Source organism: Mastigoproctus giganteus, chromosome 3 (assembly GCF_048544385.1).
Source record: "Mastigoproctus giganteus isolate SK-2022 chromosome 3, ASM4854438v1, whole genome shotgun sequence".
NCBI lineage: Eukaryota > Metazoa > Arthropoda > Arachnida > Uropygi > Thelyphonidae > Mastigoproctus > Mastigoproctus giganteus.
The window spans coordinates 119,803,176-119,827,227 of NC_143577.1; the positions used below are offsets into that span (position 1 = coordinate 119,803,176).

Sequence of the window (24,052 nt, forward strand, 5' to 3'; positions counted from 1 at the left end):
GTTCTCGTGTTGGCTTTCTTTACCTCGGCCACATATATTTCTATGCTACAACTGGGGTGTAACTGAATTAATATTTCAACTATCAGAAAATATAATGGTATATTGTATACATATTATACAATGCATACAAGTTATAAAGAATCAAAGTAACAAAGATTTAAGTTAATTCAATGGATAATTTTACCACTGCAATAATGTAACCAACTTGCCTACCTGTTTGCTAATCATAAAATTATGAGAACAATCAACACATTTTTGATAACATGCATAGGGAATAACAGGTTCAACTAAAGCTTCTAAAAATATCAAAAATGCTTCTGCTACCGAATGTATGCTGCAATCTGTATATGCATTAAGGATTAACTAAATGGCATTTGATTTTAAAAGACTGCTTTATGAATTATCCAGAAAAAGTAATACAGCCATTCCCCGGCTAACATAATACTATACTTATGGAAATTCAACTTTACATAAGTTTTTGCTGGCCGATGCAAACTAATAAGATTATGGAAGCATATTTCGCATCCCGTGGGAATAAATGGAGCTATTGTGAAAATAGCTCCATATTTTTTTGCTCCAAAAAAAAAGCAGTTTTTTTTTTTTTTTTTTTTTGATAATTTGTACCAGACCTTGGAAGTTGAAATTTTCGCTATATAACTAAACTATTTATCTCTCTAAAAGGTAATTTTTATAATGGATATTGCCCTACATGTTCATCATTATCATATGTTCTGTTATAAGAATCAATTTTAAAAGCCTTTGTGATATTTTTCTAAAACCCATTTCTGGAGGTTACTACCATAAAACAATAAAAACAATTAGCAGTTTCCAGTTTATTGGGCTTTTCTGTTAGCACAATCTATTATAAACAGGTAGTAAACTCGATCTTATTGCATTTGCGATAATACTGATAACTGGAATTACGTGGGTTTTTACATTCGATATTATGGTGAAATGAGTTCCCCTTCACTGAACTCTTCATTCACATAAAAAACATAAAGAAATTTTCAAAATCTTCTCTTCATAACTATTTATTTATTATAATGGTGAAGGGAAAAGGACCAACAGAAAGTGCAAGTGCTGGCAGTGCTAGGAAACGAAACAAAATTGATTTAGAAATTATTATTATTAGCCATATGGTGCAAGGAAACCTGAGGCTTATGCTGCACCAGATAAAAAAAATTCCGGAGTTACCCTGAGAGAGAGAGAGAGAGAGAGAGAGAGAGAGAGAGAGAGAGAGAGAGAGAGAGAGAGAAAAAGAGAGAAGTATGAATTTGATAGTATGAACCAGAGCTGTAATGCTCAATACATTCTATGTTGATATTAATATTTGTAAAATAATAAGAGAAGTTTAACTCAATATAATAATACGTAGAACACTTCTGTACGATACTCTCCAGCAATTAAAATGAAAAAATCAAAAATCTTACATTACAGTAAAAATTAATTAAAAATCAATCTAACACAATTAATTTATTTAATTTTTAATTGCATTAGATTGACTTTTAATTGTGTTCAATTGATTTTTAATTATTTTTTACTGTAATGTAAGATTTTCAATTTTTTCAGTTTAATTGCTGGAGAGTATCATATGGAAGTGCTCGAAGTATTATATTGAGGTAAACTTCTCTTATTATTTCCCAAAACATTAAAGTATGCAGTGAAGTCACCAGTGCCGATTCTGCAGCTGCAGAGAAATTTTGTGATGTGTTGGGAAAAAACCCCTTCTAAACCTTCACAGTCCTCAACTTCCGCAGTGGCATACTTATCAGCTGGAGAGTTAATTCTGGCAATGAGGCTCGAAAGGTAAAACTTGCTGACATTATGCCTGTTGCCTCTCTCTTTTTGTAATTTTATACACTTTGTACTTTTTCCTGCGCATGAGATAAAATGATAATAATAAAATTAATAAATAATTCTATTTACACGTTTGTTGAACATTTCTTTTTTGCTTCAATCAAATTTGCGAGTGTTGCATAAGCATTTAGGGAAATTCCGACTTATGTAGAGTTCCGCAGAAAGCAACCCTTACGTAAATCGGAGAGTGGCTGTATTGTGGCATATTCTACATCCATTCATAATAATGAAATCATATGGTTATTCTAATTCTAAAACTCAAGTTCTCTCATGCTTTTAATCACAATTTAATTATGTAAAAGGAAGATAAAAAATTGTGAATGAAATTTATTAAAAAAGAGTTACCTATTATTCTACTTACAAAGAACACTTAAAATTTAATTGTTTAAATTGTTAATAACTGCATTGAAAGGAAAAAAATGAAAATTAAATATGTGTTATAGAAATGAAAGTTCATTCTTATTTTATGCATATAACACCATAATGAAATAATCATTATTTTATGGTTATCACAGGATAATGGTTGAAATAAATGAAATAAAAAGAATACCAATGAGATACTTATTTTGCATTGCATTAGCAGAGGCATATGATGCAAGAAAGCAAGCTTGTACAGCATCAGCCAAAAAAAAAAAAAAAAAATCCTATTTCACACATCCATTTGCTCTAGAAGTCTGTACAGTTCTTCCTTGAATTTATTTACGCTATCAACTTCCACAACAGCAGATAGAAATTTGTTCCAGCAATCAACTACCCACTGGTTAAAGGCAAATTTACACACATCTATTCTACAACTATCATTCCTCAATTTGAATTTATGTCCCCTCAGGTTTATAATCCGAGCAAGAGGAAGAATCTCATCAGCATTGAGAGCCTGGTCAAACCATTTAAGGCCTTAAACACCTCAATCAGATCACCTCGCAGGTGCCTAGCCTCAAGATGCTGCAATTTGCAGAACTTTAGCAATCCTCTTATCAAGAATGATAAGAGGATTGCTTCGTTCTCCTCACCAATCTTGTTGCCCTTCTCTGTACTCATTCTAGCAACTCTACATCCTTCCTAAAATGAGGACTCCACACCTGTATGCAGTATTGAAGGCACAGCCTGACCATTGCCTTATACAAAGGGATAATCACCTCCTTATCGCTACTAGCAAAATTTCTGTATATCATTGACAGATCCTATGGCCTGCTCTGGCAGCCTGTGTGCACTGTTCAGAAAACTTCATATCTGACTGCACAATTACCCCCAGGTCTTTTTCATTCTCTACTACCCCGAGTGTAGTATTGCACAGTTAGTACGTTTCTCTGGGATTACTTCTACCCATATGCAGTACTTTACATTTATCAATGTGAAACTTCAGTTGCCACTACTCAGCCCATCTGCCCAGCTTTTCTAGATCATGTTGCTATAGCATACTGTCATTAAATTACTAAAATCAGAATGAATTTAGTGATTCATAGACTAAAATCAGAATGAATATTTGAAAATCTTTTACAAAAGTGTACAAAACCTGCTCAGATGTCCTTGTTTCCCTTGAAGCTGACACTCTGTACTGGTGCAAAACTGTGTTTTGTGCCAGCCTTGCCTGAAGCTGACATTCTAGTTCATCCCAAAAGTGTTCAATGAGCCAAAGTTGGGGGCTCTAGGCAGGATAACGAAGCTTCTGAATGCTCTTTGAATGTTGAATCTTCAAACCAAATCACTATGGGCTATGCACCATGACCCACGACTTGGTGCACTGTCATGCTATAAAGCCCTCCCTATACTGCAGCCACAATGTAGTAAGAGCAAAATTGTCTCAAATGTCAATAAACAGACTGCAAAACCTGGCATATAGAGAGAGAGAGAGAGAGAGAGATAATCTTTATTACCCTTCACGGCCATAAAGCCAGGGGCTTACAGTTTCCCAAACTTCCGGGAAAATTGAACAATTATTTACAAAAAGGTAATTTTACAAAGAAAACATATAATACAAAGGAGAGAACTTCTTACGAGAGTTAAATCTGATTGAGCTGGCTTAACATCGAGATAAGAGCACCAGCTCAATCAGACAGGAACAGATGCAAGGTATACATCAGTCATTGCTGATTAGTCCTACTCGTCATAATTTTTTTCCGGTAAGTCCGGTCAGCAGCGAATTTGTTCAGGTCGGCGTCCAGTGCCTGGGTTTGCTTGAGCATCTGCTGAGGAAGGAACCTGTCTGAGAGATGGAGTCGTGCTGAATGCGAGTGGAGCTCGGGATTGGCCCTAAGGGCAGCAGGGGGGATCCTCCAGCCACAGGTATCCCAGAATGAAGGTGTTGCCATTATGCCTGTTATCATTTTGACTGTTGCTAGGAGGTGTTGGTCGTCAACTAAGGTGGGAAGCCGTGGAATTCCGAGAGAGTTGGCAAGCTGTGTGGTACGAATCAGAGCTGGAAGGTTGTGCTTCCTGTTGGCCCACTTTAGGAGCCAGAATTCTGTGGCAAAGAGTGGTTTCTTTATTGACGGTGCCGCTGACGCCCAAATTTCAGCAGCATAGAGTAAAGGTGGAAAGATAACTGTTCTTATGTACCTCACGGTTATCTTTTTATCTGTGATATGAAGGAGATGTTGTTTTGCTATCCACCGGAGTCTTGAAGCACGTGTGAGGAGCATATCCATGTGGGCGCTGAATCGAAGTTTTGGGTCGAATACAGCGCCCAGATCACGATGGCTGGACACTGGATTCTGTATACCTAGAGAATGTTATTTACCTGGTAAATAATCTTCTCCAGGTATCTTCCAGCACCCCAAATACAGCCATTAGTTAGTAAAACTGTGCATCTTGATTCGTAATCCATATCACAATTCTTGGACAGTTCAGGAAGCAATTACAATGGGTTGTGCATGGGGAAAGTCAACATTGTGCATTTCATGCCATGATGTTCAGCCTGTGCATTGCAGCTCTTCCATAAAATCCAATACTATACAATTCTTACATATCAGCCTTGAACTAATATCAGTTCTCGTTGTTTCCCTCAACTTCTGGTTGAGAGTATTCAATGAACACTAAGGAGATCTATATATCAAACTTAATACCACTTCCCCGAGTGGACCCCATCTCCTTCCATTAATTTCTGCAGCTTTCCCAAATGCTTCTGGGCTGTGGTAGCACCAGGACATTTCGATTATGTGATTGTGTCAGCCAACATCAATCTAGACTGTAGTAGGTTTTGAAATGGAACAAACATTGATTGATAATATAGTATCCTATGATGACTTCCTGTTAGAAGTGGCTAAGCTCAGCCCATTCACTATATTTCTTTCATCTGTTTACTTCTAGATGAATGCAGTTCTAGATGAATAAGTTGTTTTTATACTTATTCCTGAAAAGAGAATATAATTAATTTTTCCTAATTTTCAGTCTGAAACTTTGGGCAACACAGTATGGGTTTTATATAATTAAACAGTTCATTTAACTTTTATTTATGATCATTTTTTATATATAACATTACTGTTGCCACTACAGTACAGGTATACCTCGATTAACGAATAGGATGCGTTCCACGAAATTACTTCGTTAAGCGAAACTTCGTTTTCAGAGGTAAAAATACTATGGCCAGAATAGGGATACGTTCCTACGTAAAGAAAATGAAAATCTTTTTTTCGAACAAAGAAAAGTTTTATTAAATAAACAGTCAACTTACATACAAAGTGAAATCACATTTTAAAATATGAGGTTAAAGTTGATTGTTTATGCTTTTTTTCTCTTTCATTTAACAATTGCCTATACGGAGTTATTGCATTTAACACTGATCGCTTAACTATAACACTTCTTCCTAAATCGGGATCATTTTCACTAAAAAAATTTAAAACGTTTTCAATGTCATTTAAGCACCTTTTTAAATCTTTGGTTGTTAACACTTTTTCGGCAGGAACTTCTTTAACTTCGCCTTCATTATCTTTGTCTTCGTTGCTAACAAGGTTTTCTAAATCTTCCACTGAAAAACCATCATCTTCTGCATTCAATAAATTTCTAACATCCTCTTCATCGACATTTTCGAAACCTATTGATTGAGCCATCTGGATAACTTCATTTCTAATTTCTTGGATGTTATTTTCTTCTTCTAGTACAACTTCTGGCCATATTTTGCGCCAAACTCCATTTAAGCATTTCTTAGTGACTTCTTTCCAAGAACTATCAATGTTTTCAATTGCGTTTTTAATGGTGTAGTTTTTCCAAAAAGTTTTAACTGTCATTTCCACTTTATCCTCTAGTTCAGTTAAATTGCTTAAAGTTCGACGCAGATAATAAGCTTTAAATGATGCTATTACTCCCTGATCCAATGGTTGAATCAGGGAAGTTGTGTTTGCTGGAAGAAACACAACTTTGACAGGAATGCATGTGTCCAACGTGTTAAGATCAGTAGGATGTCCCGGAGCATTGTCTAACAACAAAAGAGCTTTTTCTTCAAAGTTGTTTTTTTGACAATACCGTTTTACTCCAGGACAAAAGTGGTTAACAAACCAATCAGTAAATAACTCCTTGGTAACCCACGCTTTTCTATTTGCTTTCCATATTACAGGTAAATTCATTTTTATGTTACCTTTTAACACCCTCGGATTTTCTGAATGGTAAACTAATAGCAATTTTAATTTATAATCACCAGAGGCATTTGATCCAAAGAGTAACGTTAAACGGTCTTTGGCTGCTTTAAACCCAGCAGCTGATTTTTCTTCAATAGAAATGAAGCTTTTTGTTGGTAGCCGTTTCCAGAACAAACCGCTTTCGTCAACATTGAACACCAAATTTGGTGGAAAATTTTCACGTTCAATTATTTCCTTTAGTTTTTCTGGAAACTTATTTGCAGCTTCAACATCTGCACTTGCAGCTTCTCCTGTTAATTTTACACTATGAATCCTGGCCCGTTTTTTTAAATTTCTCGAACCAACCACGAGAAGCCCCAAAGGTTTCCGTAATTTCTTCAGTTTGTTTAGATTTCAGGTGATTAAACAAAAATAATGCTTTTTCTTGAATCACCATTTGACTTAAAGGCATATGACGTTGTGACATATCATCTATCCACAAACTTAACATTTTCTCCATTTTTTCTAAAATTGGATTCCTTAAGCGAGTTAATTTTGCCGCTGTAACATCTGTACAATTCTGAGCAGACTGTTTTATTTTTTCTGATTGACTTAGTATGGTTGTTAAAGTTGATTGCGCTAATCCTAAAGAATGTCCACATCGGATTTTCTTTCACCGCTTTTAACACGTCGTACGATATTTAGTTTAGTTTCCAAAGAAATTGCTTTTCTTTTCTTTGATTCTGACATTTTAATTAACTAAAACAAATAAAATTTACAAAATCTACGTTATGTAATGCTATAAAGAACCTACGTCGATTATTGCAATGCGCCACACTGAAACAACGTCAATCATGTAAACAACAACTAAATTACGCGATTGACGCGCAAAACTGTTATAACAGACATGCCCGCAGCTCGAGAGCACTCGGGAATACGTAACGAGTCGCCGTCAGTCACCAATCGGATGATTGTCGGGCGTTGGCCTTAAATTGGAATATTTTTTTATGTTAAATGGGGCTTGAAATTGCGGACTTCGTTATATCGAGGCTTCGTTATCAGAGGTAACGTTAACCGAGGTATGCCTGTATTTTCATTTTCTTCTTAATCTAGCAGAGAAAATGCTTATTGGGTATTCTGATATAGTATAGTAATCATTACAAATAGGAAAAAAAGCAGGTTCTGAAATCTTGTGACTTGATATGGTTAAAAAGGCCTATGCGCTCCGGATTCATATTGGTAAAATAAAATTACGGCTTTCTCAGAGCGAATTGTAACAGGTTTAAAAATATATATATATACAAACATATAAACATACAAAGCTTTCGGTTCGTTAGACAACCTTCTTCAGTTGAAACTGAAGAAGGTTGTCTAACCAACCGAAAGCTTTGTATGTTTATATGTTTCTATATATTTTTTTTAAACCTGTTACAATTCGCTCTGAGAAAGCCATAATTTTATTTTACCTTGTGACTTGATGCCAAACCACTGTGTGAGTGGTTTGGCATCAAGTATAAAACAAACAAAAAAAAAAATCAAAATGGAAAAAAAAAAAAAAATATATATATATATATATATATATATATATATATATATATATATATATATACGTAAAAAAAAAAAAAGTTTTTATATGTGCAGCACATAACTTGATACATCACATCAAACCACTGTAAGATTGAAAAATGAAACGAATAGAGAAAAAAAAAAAAAAAAAAACATATATAAAAACAAAAAGTTGTATTTATGTTGTCATGTACCATGCATGGGTTGAAGGCCGATAATTCCCAAGAATACCTATTGGTATTAGACTTGAATTTCTGTTGATTGCAATTTTTGGGAAATATATATGAAGGAAGGGTGTTCCAGAAAACAAAAGTAGAAGGGATAAACGAGGAACAGCTTTTGGCACGTGTTCAGGCTGGTTTGGAAGAGAACCGAGGAAACATAGACTGCAATTCAAAAGAACAGTGCCCATGGAAGTATCTATAGAAAAGACATGTAGCAGAAACAGAATGTCTACGAGACAGAGTGGAGAGACTGTAAGAGATGGATGATTAATTAACCTGCCTATACTCTTTTGAACAAAGTTTTAAAAAGCTTGGGACAGATTTTGGGGACACCACCCTAGATGTGGAAATATCGTCACAATAGGACAAATTTGAGATTTGTACAGAATGAGTAGTAATTCAGAGGCAAAGTAATCCAAGAGAAAAAAAGAAAACTGAGTGTTTTTGATGAAGAAGAAGCAATATTTGTATTGTGTTTATGCCAAGAGTGATTACACATCAAGCTGGTATCCCCAGTAGAGATATGTGACCTTGTCTAGATGTTGTCGAAGTAAGAATAGGAGAAGCAGACCACTTTTTGCAATGTATATGGCAGGATGGAGTTTTAGATGGATTTAAATTATTAACTACATTTGCACTATCCCATCAGAGAATTATCTGGAGATCAGCAATTAAGATTGGTGGTGGATATTTGAGAAGTTGAGGCTGCACTGAGCAGGATATCTCAAACTGGAAGATGGAAAGCAGTGTGCATCATCAGCAAAAATATGGATAGGATTTTCACTCAATGGAAAAAGATCATTAATATCTATAAGAGGAAAAGAATAAGAAATGAAGGGACCATTACAGAACATGAGGATTGGTGGAGATGTTGCAAAAAAAAATTTCCATTCAATAAGATGAAAGCTTGTTTATAACAAGCTTTCAATAAGATGAAAGCTTGTTTATAACAAGCTTTCACTAAGATGAAAGCTTGTTTACCTTTATGCCAAATGTTATAAAATACCAGAGACATGCCAAGAGCAACTGCTTCAGTTTCACCAAATGTTTTAATTGAATTTGACAAGAGATGAGTAACATAAACTAATATATTACCAGAAGATCAACATTGATCTTCTGGTAATTGCCAGAATCCATACTGACAATCATTAATTAAATGGAAGGTTTTGAGACAGTTTAAGTTGGCAGTCGACTAATTTCTCCATTACTTTGGAAGAAGCAGAGATCAGAGCAGTGAGGAAATAATCATATAGGAGAGGTTTGTCACCCTTTTTTTAGAGACTGGCTGGATACAATAAAATTTCCAAGCAGAAGGAAAAACGTCAGTGGAATAAGAAAGTGTAAAAAGATGAACAGAACAGGAGCAAGCTCAAGAGCACAGGTTTTGAGAATGTGTGGAGAAATGCCAGTATGACTGGGAGCTTTCTTGGCTATAGGTCCTGATAGCAAGACTTGGTGGACAGAATTCTTATAACATTCTTAAATCAGAAGACAATGAGTATCATTAAACAGGGTGTATTGGAGGAAGCCAAAATCATTAATTCAACAGTTGGAAGATAACAGGATGCCAGTAAGCAGGCTTTGTCTTTAGCTGAGGGTACAAAAGAATGACTGACTTTTTTTTTTTTCCCCTTCTTTTGTTAGTTGTTGGCACATCAGCTTCTGTGGCCATAATGCACCTCCCACAGTTTTTGCATTTTACTGTGATCCAAGGGGGGGATTCAAACCTGCGACCTTATGCACTTTACCCACCTGGCTAGCCCAGTCGGCATGACTGATGTGTGGAGTATTGATGCACAGAAGTTGCTATGAATAGCTTTCAAAGAAACCAGAATGCTTGACTACTATTTGGACAAGCAAGTTTTCATTTAACCTGTTCAAAATTCAGTTGGACTGATTAATAACTGTTTTATAATTTTTGTAAACTTTAGTGTAAGCAGAAAATGAAGCAAGAGATTTAAATGAATTTCTTATTTTCCTAAAAATTAAAAAAAAGAAATGGGGGGAAAAATAATAAAAAATAACTGCTAGATTTCTATTGGTTTAATTTTAATGAAATTTGGAATGGCTTGACAAATATTTTTAAAATACTAAAATATACAACTTCATGATAATCCATCTACTGAAAGTTGAGTTGTTACATGCAGGTGGATGAACACAGTGAAGACAATAGGTGTGCGTGCAGGCACACAACGCGATTGCACCTAAAAACTGTCATATTAACTGTGTTTTCCAGTTAGTCTGCTGTTTTACTGTATGAAAAAAACTGAGTTTCTGGAATAGTACCTTGCTATACTTGCATGAAACCAACTAACTCAGTGATGGAGTGAAAAAATCCCATAAAAGTTGCCTGTGCTACCCACAAAGACCTTCCGAACTACAGTTGAGTTTTTACTTGTAGCAGTCTTTCAAGTGATTTTTATGGTTTTTGCAGAGTAAGTGCATGTAAAAATATGGCAAATGAGGCACTATTTTTGCAATTGTTTTTCCCAAGTTCGATAAATATTTATAAAGGGAGTACTGTAAGTAGCTAGAGAGCATTTTTTATTGTCATCTGTTATTATTTTTGAATAATAAACACAAAATTCACTATCCACTCTTGATATGTAGAAACCACCAATTTTTTTGTGATTGACAGCATGTCAAATTTGAAAATAGAAGTAACTAAAGTAAGTAACATATCAGTAAGAGAACAGACATGTTCATTTCCACAATCTAAGGTTATACAATTTAAAAAGACATTTATCTGTGGTTTATTCCATAATACTCCTTCCAGGAAGTAAATCACAGGTAAAGTTCTTTTTAAACTGTACTATATATATATATATATATATCTATACATTAAAAATGTTTTCCTCCTAGTTTTATTTATTCCATCCAGAGAGAAGAGGGCAGGGCAATTACATCAGTTATTCGAGCTAATGAGAGAAGAGGGTGGGGCAATTACATCACTACCAATGTGCAGGTAAATTATGTTGTTGTCTTCCATTGAAAGACTACTGCCTCCATAACATTCACCAACCTTGTGGATGTGCTTCACTGTCTAATCTTGACCACGCCTAGCATCATTTGATGTTCCATTGTAATGTGCGACATAAGCATTGGGAAAGGGAAAATGAGAGTAGGAGCGTGTAACAGGCCTAATGACTCTGATGAGTAGAATGAACAATCGTGCAGAGAAATAGAGTGGGCCAGTAAATCAGAATGTCTTGTAATGGAGGATTTTAACTTTCCAGATATTGACTGGAACTAGGGGTTTGGTCACTCGCACACTAGCAAGACTTTTGTGGATTTATTGGAGGATAGTTTTTATGGCAACAAGTTCGAGGGGCAACCAGAGGGGGTAATACTCTTGATCTGATTATCAGCAATGATTATTCATGCATTAAGAATTTACAGATAAAGGAACCACTAGGTGGCAGTGATCACAGTGTGCTCAAGTGGGATTTACTCAAAGAGGTAACTACCATCAAGGGTAAAGGAAAGGGTTTTTCCTTTTGTAAAGGTGACTACAGTGGTCGCAGACAGTTTTTAAATTCTATACAGCGGGATCAACTGATGATGTCACCAATGGTAAATTCTACATGGGAAGCCTTCGAGAATCTTGGAAGCTATTAGGCTTTTCGTACCAACTAAGAAATACCCTTCAAGATTTAGACCTAAATGGATGTCAGATGAATTAATGAGGCTCGTGGCAGAGAATAAAAATGCATGGGATGGATATAAATTATCAGGCGACGCAGAAGCCACAGATATAAGCTAGTCTCTAATGAAGTCACAAAGGAGGTTAGGCAGGAGAAGGCAAATTAAGAGAAACTCTTGGCAAAGGATGCAAATAAAAACAGCAAAGAGTTCTTTACTTATGTAAACTCTAGAAGGAAGGGGATGAATCAGATTGGTAAACTTGATGTTGGTGATTCGACTGTTGATAGTCCTGCTCAAAGAGCTGACAAACTGAGAGAGTATTTTGCATCTACATTCACACATGAGGAATCTGTAAGGAAGAGGAGGACAGAAGTTTACTAAACTCTAGCAGGGAGCTAAATAATTTTCCAATAATGGAGAGCAAAGTGGGGGTTGAAATTGTTGAAATTAAACATAAAAAGGGCACTTGGGGCAGATGGAATCTATCCAGTTATATTGAAGGAGGCAGCAAGGGAAGTAAGCAAAGCCTTAGCCATAATTATGAGAGCATCCTTAGATTCAGGGAAGGTCCCCATGGACTGGAGATGTGCAAATGTATCTTCAATTCACAAAGGGTGACACAAATATTTATAGACCTGCTAGTTTAACTTCTGTTCCGGAGGAAAATAATGGAGTCACTGGTTAAAGAAGGGATGCAGAATCACCTAGACAAGACTGCAGTAATAGTTCAGACGCAGCATGGGTTTGTTAAGGGGAAGTCTTGTCTGACAAATTTGATTGGATACTACAATGTGGTTACAAAGGAACTGGATTGAAAAAATAATTCTGATATCATATACTTGGAATTCAGGAAAGCTTTTGATACTGTTGCACATGGAAGACTACTGTACAAGTTGGAGTGGTATGGCATTAAGGGCAAGTTGCTGCAATGGATAAAGGGATGGATGGTTGAGTGGGAGAGGGCAGAGAGTGATAATAAAAAGTCACTGCTCTATGTGGACTAATGTTATTAGTGAAGTCCCCCAGTGTTTGGTGCTGGTTCCATTTTTGTTTTGTGTATTTATCAATGATATCAATGAAAGTATATCAAGCTTAATGTCCAAGTTTGCAGATGATACAAAGGTCGGCAGGGTTGTTAATGACAAAGTAAAGACAGTATGCTACTACAATAGAATCTAGAAAAGTTAGGCAGATGGGCTGAGAAGGGGCAATTGAAGTTTAACACTGACAAATGCAAAGTACTGTGGCGCATCCGTAGCCAGGTGGGAAGGAGCAGCAGTGCGTAGCACACGCTTCTCGATTATACCAGGGTTCGAGCCCGTCACCACCAAATACAGAGGATGCGGAAAGGTCAGGGAATGACCACCGCATATCCCGGAGCAATATGGCCTTAGTTGCTAATGCTCCTAAAAACCAAAAACAACAAAAAACAACAACAGCAAAGTACTGCATATGGGTAGCAGTAACCCCAGAGAAATGTACCAACTTTGAATGGTGCACTTGCGCAAGCTAGTGTAGTTACCTGATTTTAGTGCTCTTTGTTTTTAGGTACTTCTATTAAGCTTTTCTGTAAAGTTTAAGTGATAATTTAGTATGGTTGGATTAATCATTGTGAGCTGATCAAGAGGATACATCACTCAAATACTGAATTTACACAGGTAATATATTATTTGTATTTTAAAATGAAAATACGGAGTTCTATGAGCTGAGTGCATTAGTTACCAACAAGAACTTTCAGGATATATCACTGTTGAGATTTAACCTTCGTGCCTATTCCAATCTCTGATTATAATCATATCATAGAAACAACATGTCTTGCACAGTGGAAAGAGCTATGGCACACCCAAACCAATAATAAACTTTATCAGTTGAAACAGGATCCACAGCTTTGGTGCTCTAGTACCAAAACAGTACGAAGAGAAGTAGTAGTGCTTCCACGAGCATGGATAGGACATACATACCTGACTCACCTTCATTTACTTACAGGAAAGGAACCTCATCAACATCCACACTGTTCTTCACATTTAATAGTCAAACACATTCTCATTGACTGCCCTCACTATCATCAGGGCAGAACATCCATCCTCCTTTCCCTAACAAATCTTCGAGAACCAAAGGCACTAAAACATATTATTGGTGATGATGCAAACGTCAATGAATTTTTTTCTTTTTTGAAAAAAATTGGAATCTATCATAAATTTTAAAAGATCTCTCTAATAAAAAATTGCTATGAATAGGTAGCTATAGCCTCAGCAGCTCGTGCACCATTAAATCCCCATAATGCGCGCACACACATGCACACACACACTGTTGGGATTCACCATGTGTGGTGAATCCCAATGTGTGGTGATGAGCACTTGAAATAATCTTAAGACAATGCCGCAAGCAATAATGGTCAAACAATGTACCACCCCACAGTTGGCAAAATAATCCCTTAATCACACAGACCACTCTAAGCAATGGAAAGTTTAAAAGTGCACTAAAGTGGAAGAGGAATTTCAGAATTATACAGAATCACATACCAAGTCCACATTATGGATCACCACCCCCCGGGGGACTCACATCAGGGGAGTATGGGCTTGGCAAACCCAGGCTCCTGAGCTTGATCTTGGTGATTCCTTTCTACTTTTGTCTCTCTCTCTCTTTCTCTCTCTCTCTCTCTCTCTCAGGGTATCTCCGTAATTTTTTTTGGCTGGTGCAGCATAAGCCTCGGGCTTCCTTGCATCATGTGGCTAATAATAATAAGAAATCATGCTGGGTCAATTAAAATTTAAAATATTTGGAGATAATGAAGAAACGATTATTAAATGCATTAAATGCCTCGGGCTAATCTGCAATGCTTGTGCCAAAATAAAACTTACTAAACTGCCCAAAGCTAAAAGACGGCTTTCTATTTTAGCATTAGCATTAGTAGAGACATAGGATGCAAGAGAGAAAGCTCCTGCAGCATCAGCCAGGAAAAAAAAAAAAAAAAAAAAAAAAACACTCCCATTTCACCCGTCCATTCAATCCAAATACCTGTCCAGCTCAGCCTTAAATTTACTTAGGCTATCAACTTCCACAACAAGGGATAGAAGTTTGTTTCACCAATCAACTACCCACTGCCTAAAGGCAAACTTCCGCACATCTATCCTGACAAGACACCATGAGCTACTCTTGCAGACCGTCTGTACTGCTCAGAAAACTTCATATCTGCATGCTCAATTATCCCCCAGGTCCTTTTCATTCTCTACCACTGTCAGTGTAGTACCACAGAGTTGATACGTTACTCTGGGGTTACTGCTTCCCATATGTAGTACTTTACATTTGTCAATGTTAAACTACATTTGCCACCTCTCATCCCATTTGCTCAACTTTTTTAGATCCTGTTGCAGCAGCATACTGCCATTAGTGTCCTTAACAACCCTGCCAACCTTCATATTGCCTACAAACTTGCACATTAAGCCTGATATATACAATCATCAATATCATTTATAAATACAGAAAACAACAATGGACACAACACTGAACCCTGAGGAACTCCACTAATAACATTAGTCCAGGACGACCAGTGTCCATCAATTACCACTCTCTCCCACTCAACCATCCCTTTATCCATAGCAGCAATTTCCCTCCAATGCCACACTGCTCCGATATGTGCAGCAGTCTTCCATGTGCAACAGTATCAAAGGCTGTTCTAAGATCGAAATATATGATATCAAAGTTATTTCCTGTATCCAGTTCCTTTGTGACCACATCATAGTATCCAATCAAATTGGTCAGACAAGACTTCCCCTTAACAAAACCATGCTGTGTCAGAGCTATAACTGAAGTTTTGTCTAGATGATGCAGTGCTTCTTTAGCCAGTGCCTCCATTAATTTCACTGAAACAGAAGTTAAACTAACAGGTCTATAATTACTTGTGTCGCCCTTTAATCCTCCATTGTGAATTTGGGTCACATTTGCACATCTCCAGTCAATGGGTACCTACCCTGAGTCCAAGGAAGCTGTCATAATTATGGCTAAGGGTTTGTTTACTTCCTTTGCTGCCTCCTTTAATATAACTGGATAGATCCCATCCACCCCGGGTGCCTTTCTTATGTTTATCTTTAGCATTAGCATTAGCATTAGTAGAGGCATTTGATGCAAGAAAGCAAGCTTATGCAGCATCAGCCAAAAAAAAAAAAAACCCACTTCCACTTCACCCCTCTGTTCGTTCAAAATAGCTGTCCAGCTGAGCCTTAAATTTATTTAGGCTATCGACCTCCACTACAAGGGATGGAAGTCTGTTCCACCAACCAACCACCCGCTGGCTAAAGGCAAATTTCCGCACGTCTATCCTACATCTGTCTTTCCTCAATTTGAATTTATGCCCTCTTAGGTGATTCTTCTGAGCTAGAGGAAGAATCCCATCAGCATTGAGCATGCTCAAACCATTCAAGGCTTTATACACCTCTATCAGATCACCTCGCTGGTGCCTAGTCTCCAGACACTGTAATTTGCAAAACTTAAGCCTTTCTTCGTAAGAGCACCCCTTTGTTCCATTCACTAATCTTGTTGCCCTTCTCTGTACTCGTTCCAGCAGCTCTACATCCTTCTTGAAATGAGGCCTCCAGACCTGTATACAGTACTCTAGGTGTGGCCTGACCATTGCCTTATACAAGGGAATAATCACATCCTTATCCCTGCTGGAAAAATTCCTGTATATCATTGACAATACTCCATGAGCTACAATTGCGGCCCGTCTGCACTGCTCAGAGAACTTCATATCTGCCTGCACAACCACCCCCAAGTCCCTTTCATTCTCTACCACTGTCAGTGTAGTACCACAGAGTTGATACGTTGCTCTGGGGTTGCTGTTTCCCATGTGTAGCACTTTACATTTGTCAATGTTAAACTTCATTTGCCACCTCTCAGTCCATCTGCTCAACCTTTCCAGATTCTGTTGCAGTAGCATAGTGTCAGTAGTGTCCTTGACAACCCTGCCAACCTTTGTATCATCTGCAAACTTGGACATTAAGCTTGATATACCATCATCAATATCATTTATAAATACAGAAAACAATAATGGACCCAACACTGAGCCCTGAGGGACTCCACTAACAACATTAGTCCGCGATGAGCAGTGTCCATTGATTACCACTCTGTCTTCTCCCCCTCAACCACCCCTTTATCCATAGCAGAAATTTGCCTCCAATGTCACACTGCTCCAATTTGTGTAGCAGTCTTCCATGTGCAACAGTATCAAAAGCCTTTCTAAGGTCCAAGTATATAATATCAAAGCTATTCCCTGCATCCAGTTCTTTTGGGACTGCTTCATAGTATCCAATCAAATTGGTCAGGCAAGACTTCCCCTTAACAAAACCATGCTGTGTCCGAGCTATAACTGAAGTCTTGTCTAAATGATCCTGCAGTGCTTCTTTAACTAGTTCCTCCATTAATTTTCCTGGAACAGAAGTTAAGCTCACAGGTCTATAATTACTTGGGTCAGCCTTTGATCCTCCTTTATGAATCTTCAACAATTTCTCCTCCATTTTCCACTCAGTCATTACAAAATCATTAGCATTAGCATTAGTAGAGGCATTTGATGCAAGAAAGCAAGCTTATGCAGCATCAGCCAAAAAAAAAAAAAAAAAAAACCCCCACTTCCACTTCACCCCTCTGTTCGTTCAAAATACCTGTCCAGCTGAGCCTTAAACTTATTTAGGCTATCAACCTCCACCACAAGGGATGGAAGTCTGTTCCACCAACCAACCACCCGCTGGCTAAAGGCAAATTTCCGCACGTCTATCCTACATCTGTCTTTCCTCAATTTGAATTTATGCCCTCTCAGGTGATTTTTCTGAGCTAGAGGAAGAATCCCATTAGCATTGAGCATGCTTAAACCATTCAAGGCTTTATACACCTCTATCAGATCACCTCGCTGGTGCCTAGTCTCCAGACACTGTAATTTGCAAAACTTAAGCCTTTCTTCGTAAGAGCACCCCTTTGTTCCATTCACTAATCTTGTTGCCCTTCTCTGTACTCGTTCCAGCAGCTCTACATCCTTCTTGAAATGAGGCCTCCAGACCTGTATACAGTACTCTAGGTGTGGCCTGACCATCGCCTTATACAATGGAATAATAACCTCCTTATCCCTGCTGGAAAAATTCCTGTATATCATTGACAATACTCCATGAGCTACTCTTGCAGCCCGTCTGCACTGCTCAGAGAACTTCATATCTGCCTGCACAACCACCCCCAAGTCACTTTCATTCTCTACCACTGTCAGTGTAGTACCACAGAGTTGATACGTTGCTCTGGGGTTGCTGTTTCCCATGTGTAGTACTTTACATTTATCAATGTTAAACTTCATTTGCCACCTCTCAGCCCATCTGCTCAACCTTTCCAGATCCTGTTGCAGCAGCATAGTGTCAGTAGTGTCCTTGACAACCCTGCCAACCTTTGTATCGTCTGCAAACTTGGACATTAAGCCCGATATACCATCATCAATATCATTTATAAATACAGAAAACAATAATGAACCCAACACAGAGCCCTGAGGGACTCCACTAATAACATCAGTCCACGATGAGCAGTGTCCATTGATTACCACTCTCTGTCTTCTCCCCCTCAACCACCCCTTTATCCATAGCAGCAATTTGCCTCCAATGTCACACTGCTCCAATTTCTGTAGCAGTCTTCCATGTGCAACAGTATCAAAAGCCTTTCTAAGATCCAAGTATATAATATCAAAGTTATTCCCTGCATCCAGTTCTTTTGTGACTGCATCATAGTATCCAATCAAGTTGGTCAGGCAAGACTTCCCCTTAACAAAACCATGCTGTGTCTGAGCTATAACTGAAGTCTTGTCTAAATGATCCTGCAGTGCTTCTTTAACCAGTGCCTCCATTAATTTTCCTGGAACAGAAGTTAAGCTCACAGGTCTATAATTACTTGTGTCAGCCTTTGATCCTCCTTTGTGAATTGGGGTCACATTTGCACATTTCCAGTCTATGGGTACCTCCCCTGAGTCCAAGGAAGCTCTCATAATTATGGCTAAGGGTTTGCTTACTTCCTCTGCTGCCTCCTTTAATATAACTGGATAGATCCCATCCACCCCGGGTGCCTTTCTTGTGTTTATCTTCAACAGTTTCTCCTCCACTTTACTCCCAGTTATTTCAAGATTCTGTAGCTTACTGCTAGAGTTGAATACACCTCTAGCATTCCCCTCGCTGAATAACTCCTCATGTGTGAATGTCGATGCAAAATATTCATTTAGTTTGTTAGCTACCTGAGCAGGATCATCAACAGTTGACCCATCAATATCAAGTGGACCAATCTGATTCATCCCCTTCCTTCTAGAGTTTACATAAGTAAAGAACTCTTTGCTGTTTTTCTTTGCATCCCTTGCCAAGGATTTCTCGTAATCTGCCTTCGCCTGCCTAACCTCCTTTGTAACTTGGTTGCATATCAACTTGTATCTATCATAGGCTTCTGTGTCATGTGTTAATTTGTATGTATCCCATGCATTTTTCTTCTCTGCCATATGCCTCATTAGTTCATCTGACATCCATTTTGGCCTAAACCTTGAACAATATTTCTTAGTTGGTATGTAAAGCCTAGTAGCTTCCAAGATAAGTTCTTTGAATGCTTCCCATTTTGAATTTGCTGTTGGTAACATCATCAGTTGGTCCTACTGTATAGAATTTAAATACTGTCTCAGTCCATCGTAGTCGCCTTTACGGAAGCAATAACCCTTCCCTTTACCCCTAATGGTAGTTACCTCTTTGAGTAAATCCCACTTCAGCACACTGTGATCACTGCCACCTAGTGGTTCATTTATCTGCAGATTCTTAATGCATGAAGAATCACTGCTGATAATCAAATCAAGAGTATTACTCCCTCTAGTTGCCTCCCGAACATGCTGATGTAGAAAACAATCATCCAATAAATCCACAAAAGTCCTGCTAGTGTGTGAGTAACCAGCCCCCAAATTCCAGTCAATATCTGGGAAATTAAAATCTCCCATTATAAGACACTCTGATTTACTGGCCCACTCTATTTCCCTGTACAGTTCCGTATTATACTCATCAGAGTCATTAGGCCTATAGCACACTCCTACTCTCAATTTTGATCTCCCAATGTTTATGTCACACCAAACTGACTCCACACTGCACTGTCCAGCGATGTCGACTGGCTTCACTTCCTTGGTTTTTATGTGTTTCTTAACTAATAACATAACCCCTCCTCCCTTCCTATCCTGTCTATCCTTTCTGTAGACGTTGTACTCCCCAAATTGCAGTTCTGCATCCCTTATATCTGTGTGACACCACGTCTCTGATATCCCAACAATATCTGCCTTCGATGTTTTGAGCAATACCTCAAATTCATCAAATTTATTTACTAAACTCCTAGCATTGGTGTACACGCAAGTATACCTGCACCTGTTTCTATTCTTAGCTACCCTAACACAACCCATGTGTTTACTTGTACCGCAATGGCTCCCAGCAGTCTCTGAAATACCATGCATCTTGTTTTTCAGGCTTCTGCTCATTCTAATAGAAGCAGTGCAAGAATCTCTTTCACCTCTGCCAGTGGCTACTGTCAATCTATTGGTCTTTGTCTCCCCCCAAGCTAGCAGTTTTCCGACCCACCTAACACTGCCTCGATAGCATCAGCAAATATTCTTGCACCCTTTCTATTTAAGTGTATCCCATCCCTATAGAAGCAATCTCTCCTGTTAACAAGTACAGTCCAGGCTGAAAAAAATTCTACCCCTTGAGCCTTGCACAATCTTTCCAGGGCCGAATTGATCGACAAGGCTCTCAACTCTGCCAACCTTTGTATCATCTGTAAACTTGGACATTAAGCTTGATATACCATCATCAATATCATTTATAAATACAGAAAACAATAATGGACCCAACACTGAGCCCTGAGGGACTCCACTAACAACATTAGTCCGCGATGAGCAGTGTCCATTGATTACCACTCTCTGTCTTCTCCCCCTCAACCACCCCTTTATCCATAGCAGAAATTTGCCTCCAATGTCACACTGCTCCAATTTGTGTAGCAGTCTTCCATGTGCAACAGTATCAAAAGCCTTTCTAAGGTCCAAGTATATAATATCAAAGCTATTCCCTGCATCCAGTTCTTTTGTGACTGCATCATAGTATCCAATCAAATTGGTCAGGCAAGACTTCCCCTTAACAAAACCATGCTGTGTCCGAGCTATAACTGAAGTCTTGTCTAAATGATCCTGCAGTGCTTCTTTAACTAGTGCCTCCATTAATTTTCCTGGAACAGAAGTTAAGCTCATAGGTCTATAATTACTTGGGTCAGCCTTTGATCCTCCTTTGTGAATCTTCAACAATTTCTCCTCCATTTTCCACTCAGTCATTACAAAATCATCTAGCTCACTGCCAGAGTTTAATTCACCTCTGGCCCCCTCCCTCAATAACTCCTCATGTGTGAATGTATATTCAAAATACTCATTTAGTTTGTTAGCCACCTGAGCAGGATCATCAACAGTTGAACCATCGATATCAAGTGGACCAATCTGATTCATCCCTTTCCTTCTAGAGTTTACATAGGTAAAGAACTCTTTTTTGCTGTTTTTCTTTGCATCCTTTGCCAAAGGTTTCTCATAATCTACCTTTGCCTGCCTAATCTCCTTTGTGACTTGGTTACAGACCAGATTATATCTATCGTGGCCGACCGGGCTAGCCGAGTGGGTAAAGTACCTGCCCGGCAACCCAAAGGTCGCGGGTTCGATTCCCGCCTTGGGCTTGGATCAAAGTACTGCAAAAACCTTGGGAGGTGCAATATGGCCACAGAAGCCGATGCGCCAACAACTACCAAATCAAAAAAAAAATATATATATATCTATCGTAGGCTTCCATGTCATCCATTAATTTATATGTATCCCATGCATTTTTCTTCTCTGCCACATGTCTCATTAGTTCACGTGACATCCATTTAGGCCTAAACCTTGAACAATATTTCTTTGTTGGTATGTAAATCCTAGTAGCTTCCAAGCTCAATTCTTTGAATGCTTCCTATTTTGAATTTGCTGTTGGTAACATCATCATTAGTTGGTCCCACTGTATAGAATTTAAATACTGTCTCAGTCCATCGTAGTCGCCTTTACGAAAGCAATAACCCTTCCCTTTACCTCTAATGGTAGTTACCTCTTTGAGTAAATCCCACTTGAGCACACTGTGATCACTGCCACCTAGTGGTTCCTTTACCTGCAGATTCTTAATTCATGAAGAATCACTACTGATAATCAGATCAAGAGTATTACTCCCTCTAGTTGCCTCCCAATCATGCTGATGTAGAAAACAATTATCCAATGTTGTTGTTGTTGTTATTTGGTTTTTAGGAGCATTAGCAACTAAGGCCATATTTCTCCGGGGATATGCGGTGGTTATTACCTGACCTTTCCGCATCCTCCGTATTTGGTGGTCACGGGCTTGAACCCCGGTCTAATCAAGAAGCGTGTGTTATGCACTGCTGCTCCTGCCCACCTGGCTAAAGAGGTGCCGAATCATCCAATAAATCCACAAAAGTCTTGCTAGTGTGTGAGTGACCAACTCATAAATTCCAGTCAATATCCGGGAAATCAACATGCCCCATTATAAGACTCACCGATTTACTGGCCCACTCTATTTCTCTGTACAGTTTTTTTATTATACTCATCAGAGTCATTAGGCCTATAACACACTCCTACTCTCAATTTTGATCTCCAAGTGCTTATGTCACACCAAACTGACTCGACACTGCACTGTCCAGCGATGTCGACTGGCTGCACTTCCTTGGATTTTATGTGTTTCTTAACTAATAGCATAATCCCTCTTCCCTTCCGAACCTGTCTATCCTTCCTGTACACATTGTACTTCCCAAATTCCAGTTCTGCATTTCTTATATCTGTGACACTATGTCTCTGATATCCCAACAATATCTGCCTTTGATGTTTTGACCAACACCTCAAATTTATTTACCAAACTCCTCGCACTGGTGTACACGCAAGTATACATGCACCTGTTCCTATTCTTAGAGTGCAATATGGCCTAAGTAGCCATTGCACTTAAAACCCCATCAACAACAATGACAACAACCTATTCTTAGCTACCCTAATACAACCCATGTGTTTACTTGTACCGCAATGACTCCCATCAGTCTCTGAAATCCCCTGCATCTTGTTTTTCAGGCAGTTGATCATTCCAATAAAAGCAGTGCAAGAATCACTTTAACCTATGCCAGCGGCTACTGTAAATCTATTAGTCCTTGTAGTATCCAAGCTAGCAGTTTTCTGACCCACCTAACACTGCCTCATTATTTGTGATCAGTATAAAGAAAATACGAAACAAATAACTTCCTGTAACGTATCAGATGAAGCTCACATTCAAGAACCACAAAATAAACACCCTGAAAGTCTAACGGATATTGATGCTGATACCCTTTAGAGTGAGCACACATTAGAAATAGCTTCAAAAATAAATGAAGAAATTAATGAATTGCTGGATAATAATAATAATAATTTTACACAATTTCTTCTAAGCATTCAAAATTACTTAGACCTAGGGTTATATCTGGCCTCTGACAATCAGGAATCAGTACACATTCTCTGAATAAAAGCATGCAAACTGAAAGTTTAAGGAATGCGGGGAGTAGTCATACACTGCTAATAGCAAGTACGGAATTCCCGAACACAAGAGAAGCCCCTGAACAACTCTCAACAGCAATAGAAAATATTGCTTTGAATCTGAAGAATGTTCAAGAAAATCTAGCAGTTTTGATTGATGAAAATCAAATACTTAGAGCTCAAAATACAGAAATCTCTCAAGAGCTATTCACTCTCCAGCAATTCATCATGAATCTTCATTTATCAGGACATGCACTGAGACCTGAAAGTACTGCATATGGCAAGTACAAACAACGGAATAAATATCACGTTTCAGACGTGATCCCAACAGAAACCCAACAACTTGTCTCTGATGGCAGTGTCGCACTTGAACCAGAGATAATCCCAGTATCTACGTGTATCAAACATTTCTCAGTGATGATCTCATCGACAAGTGGACACATACAGCAAGCTGAAGAAAGTTTTGCCACCCTCGAGAATGAAAAAATCTCTAGGCATTCACATAAAGTTAAGGCAACATATGAAAAAATAACTGCTGCCACATCTAATGAGGTCTGAAAGCCTGTCTATAGGGCTGCCGCCACAGTGAGTAAACCTGCTTC

At 38.3% G+C, this 24,052-nt stretch overlaps 1 protein-coding gene across 1 annotated transcript in view; it reads right to left on the minus strand.

The window, feature by feature from the left end:
* Positions 1-24,052, minus strand: part of Ocrl (Oculocerebrorenal syndrome of Lowe) — a 529,958-nt gene that overhangs the window by 38,011 nt on the left and 467,895 nt on the right. The window contains exon 24 of the mRNA XM_090369405.1: positions 214-341. Coding sequence (XP_090225531.1) covers positions 214-341 — 128 coding nt within the window. The remainder of the gene's footprint in view (positions 1-213; positions 342-24,052) is intronic.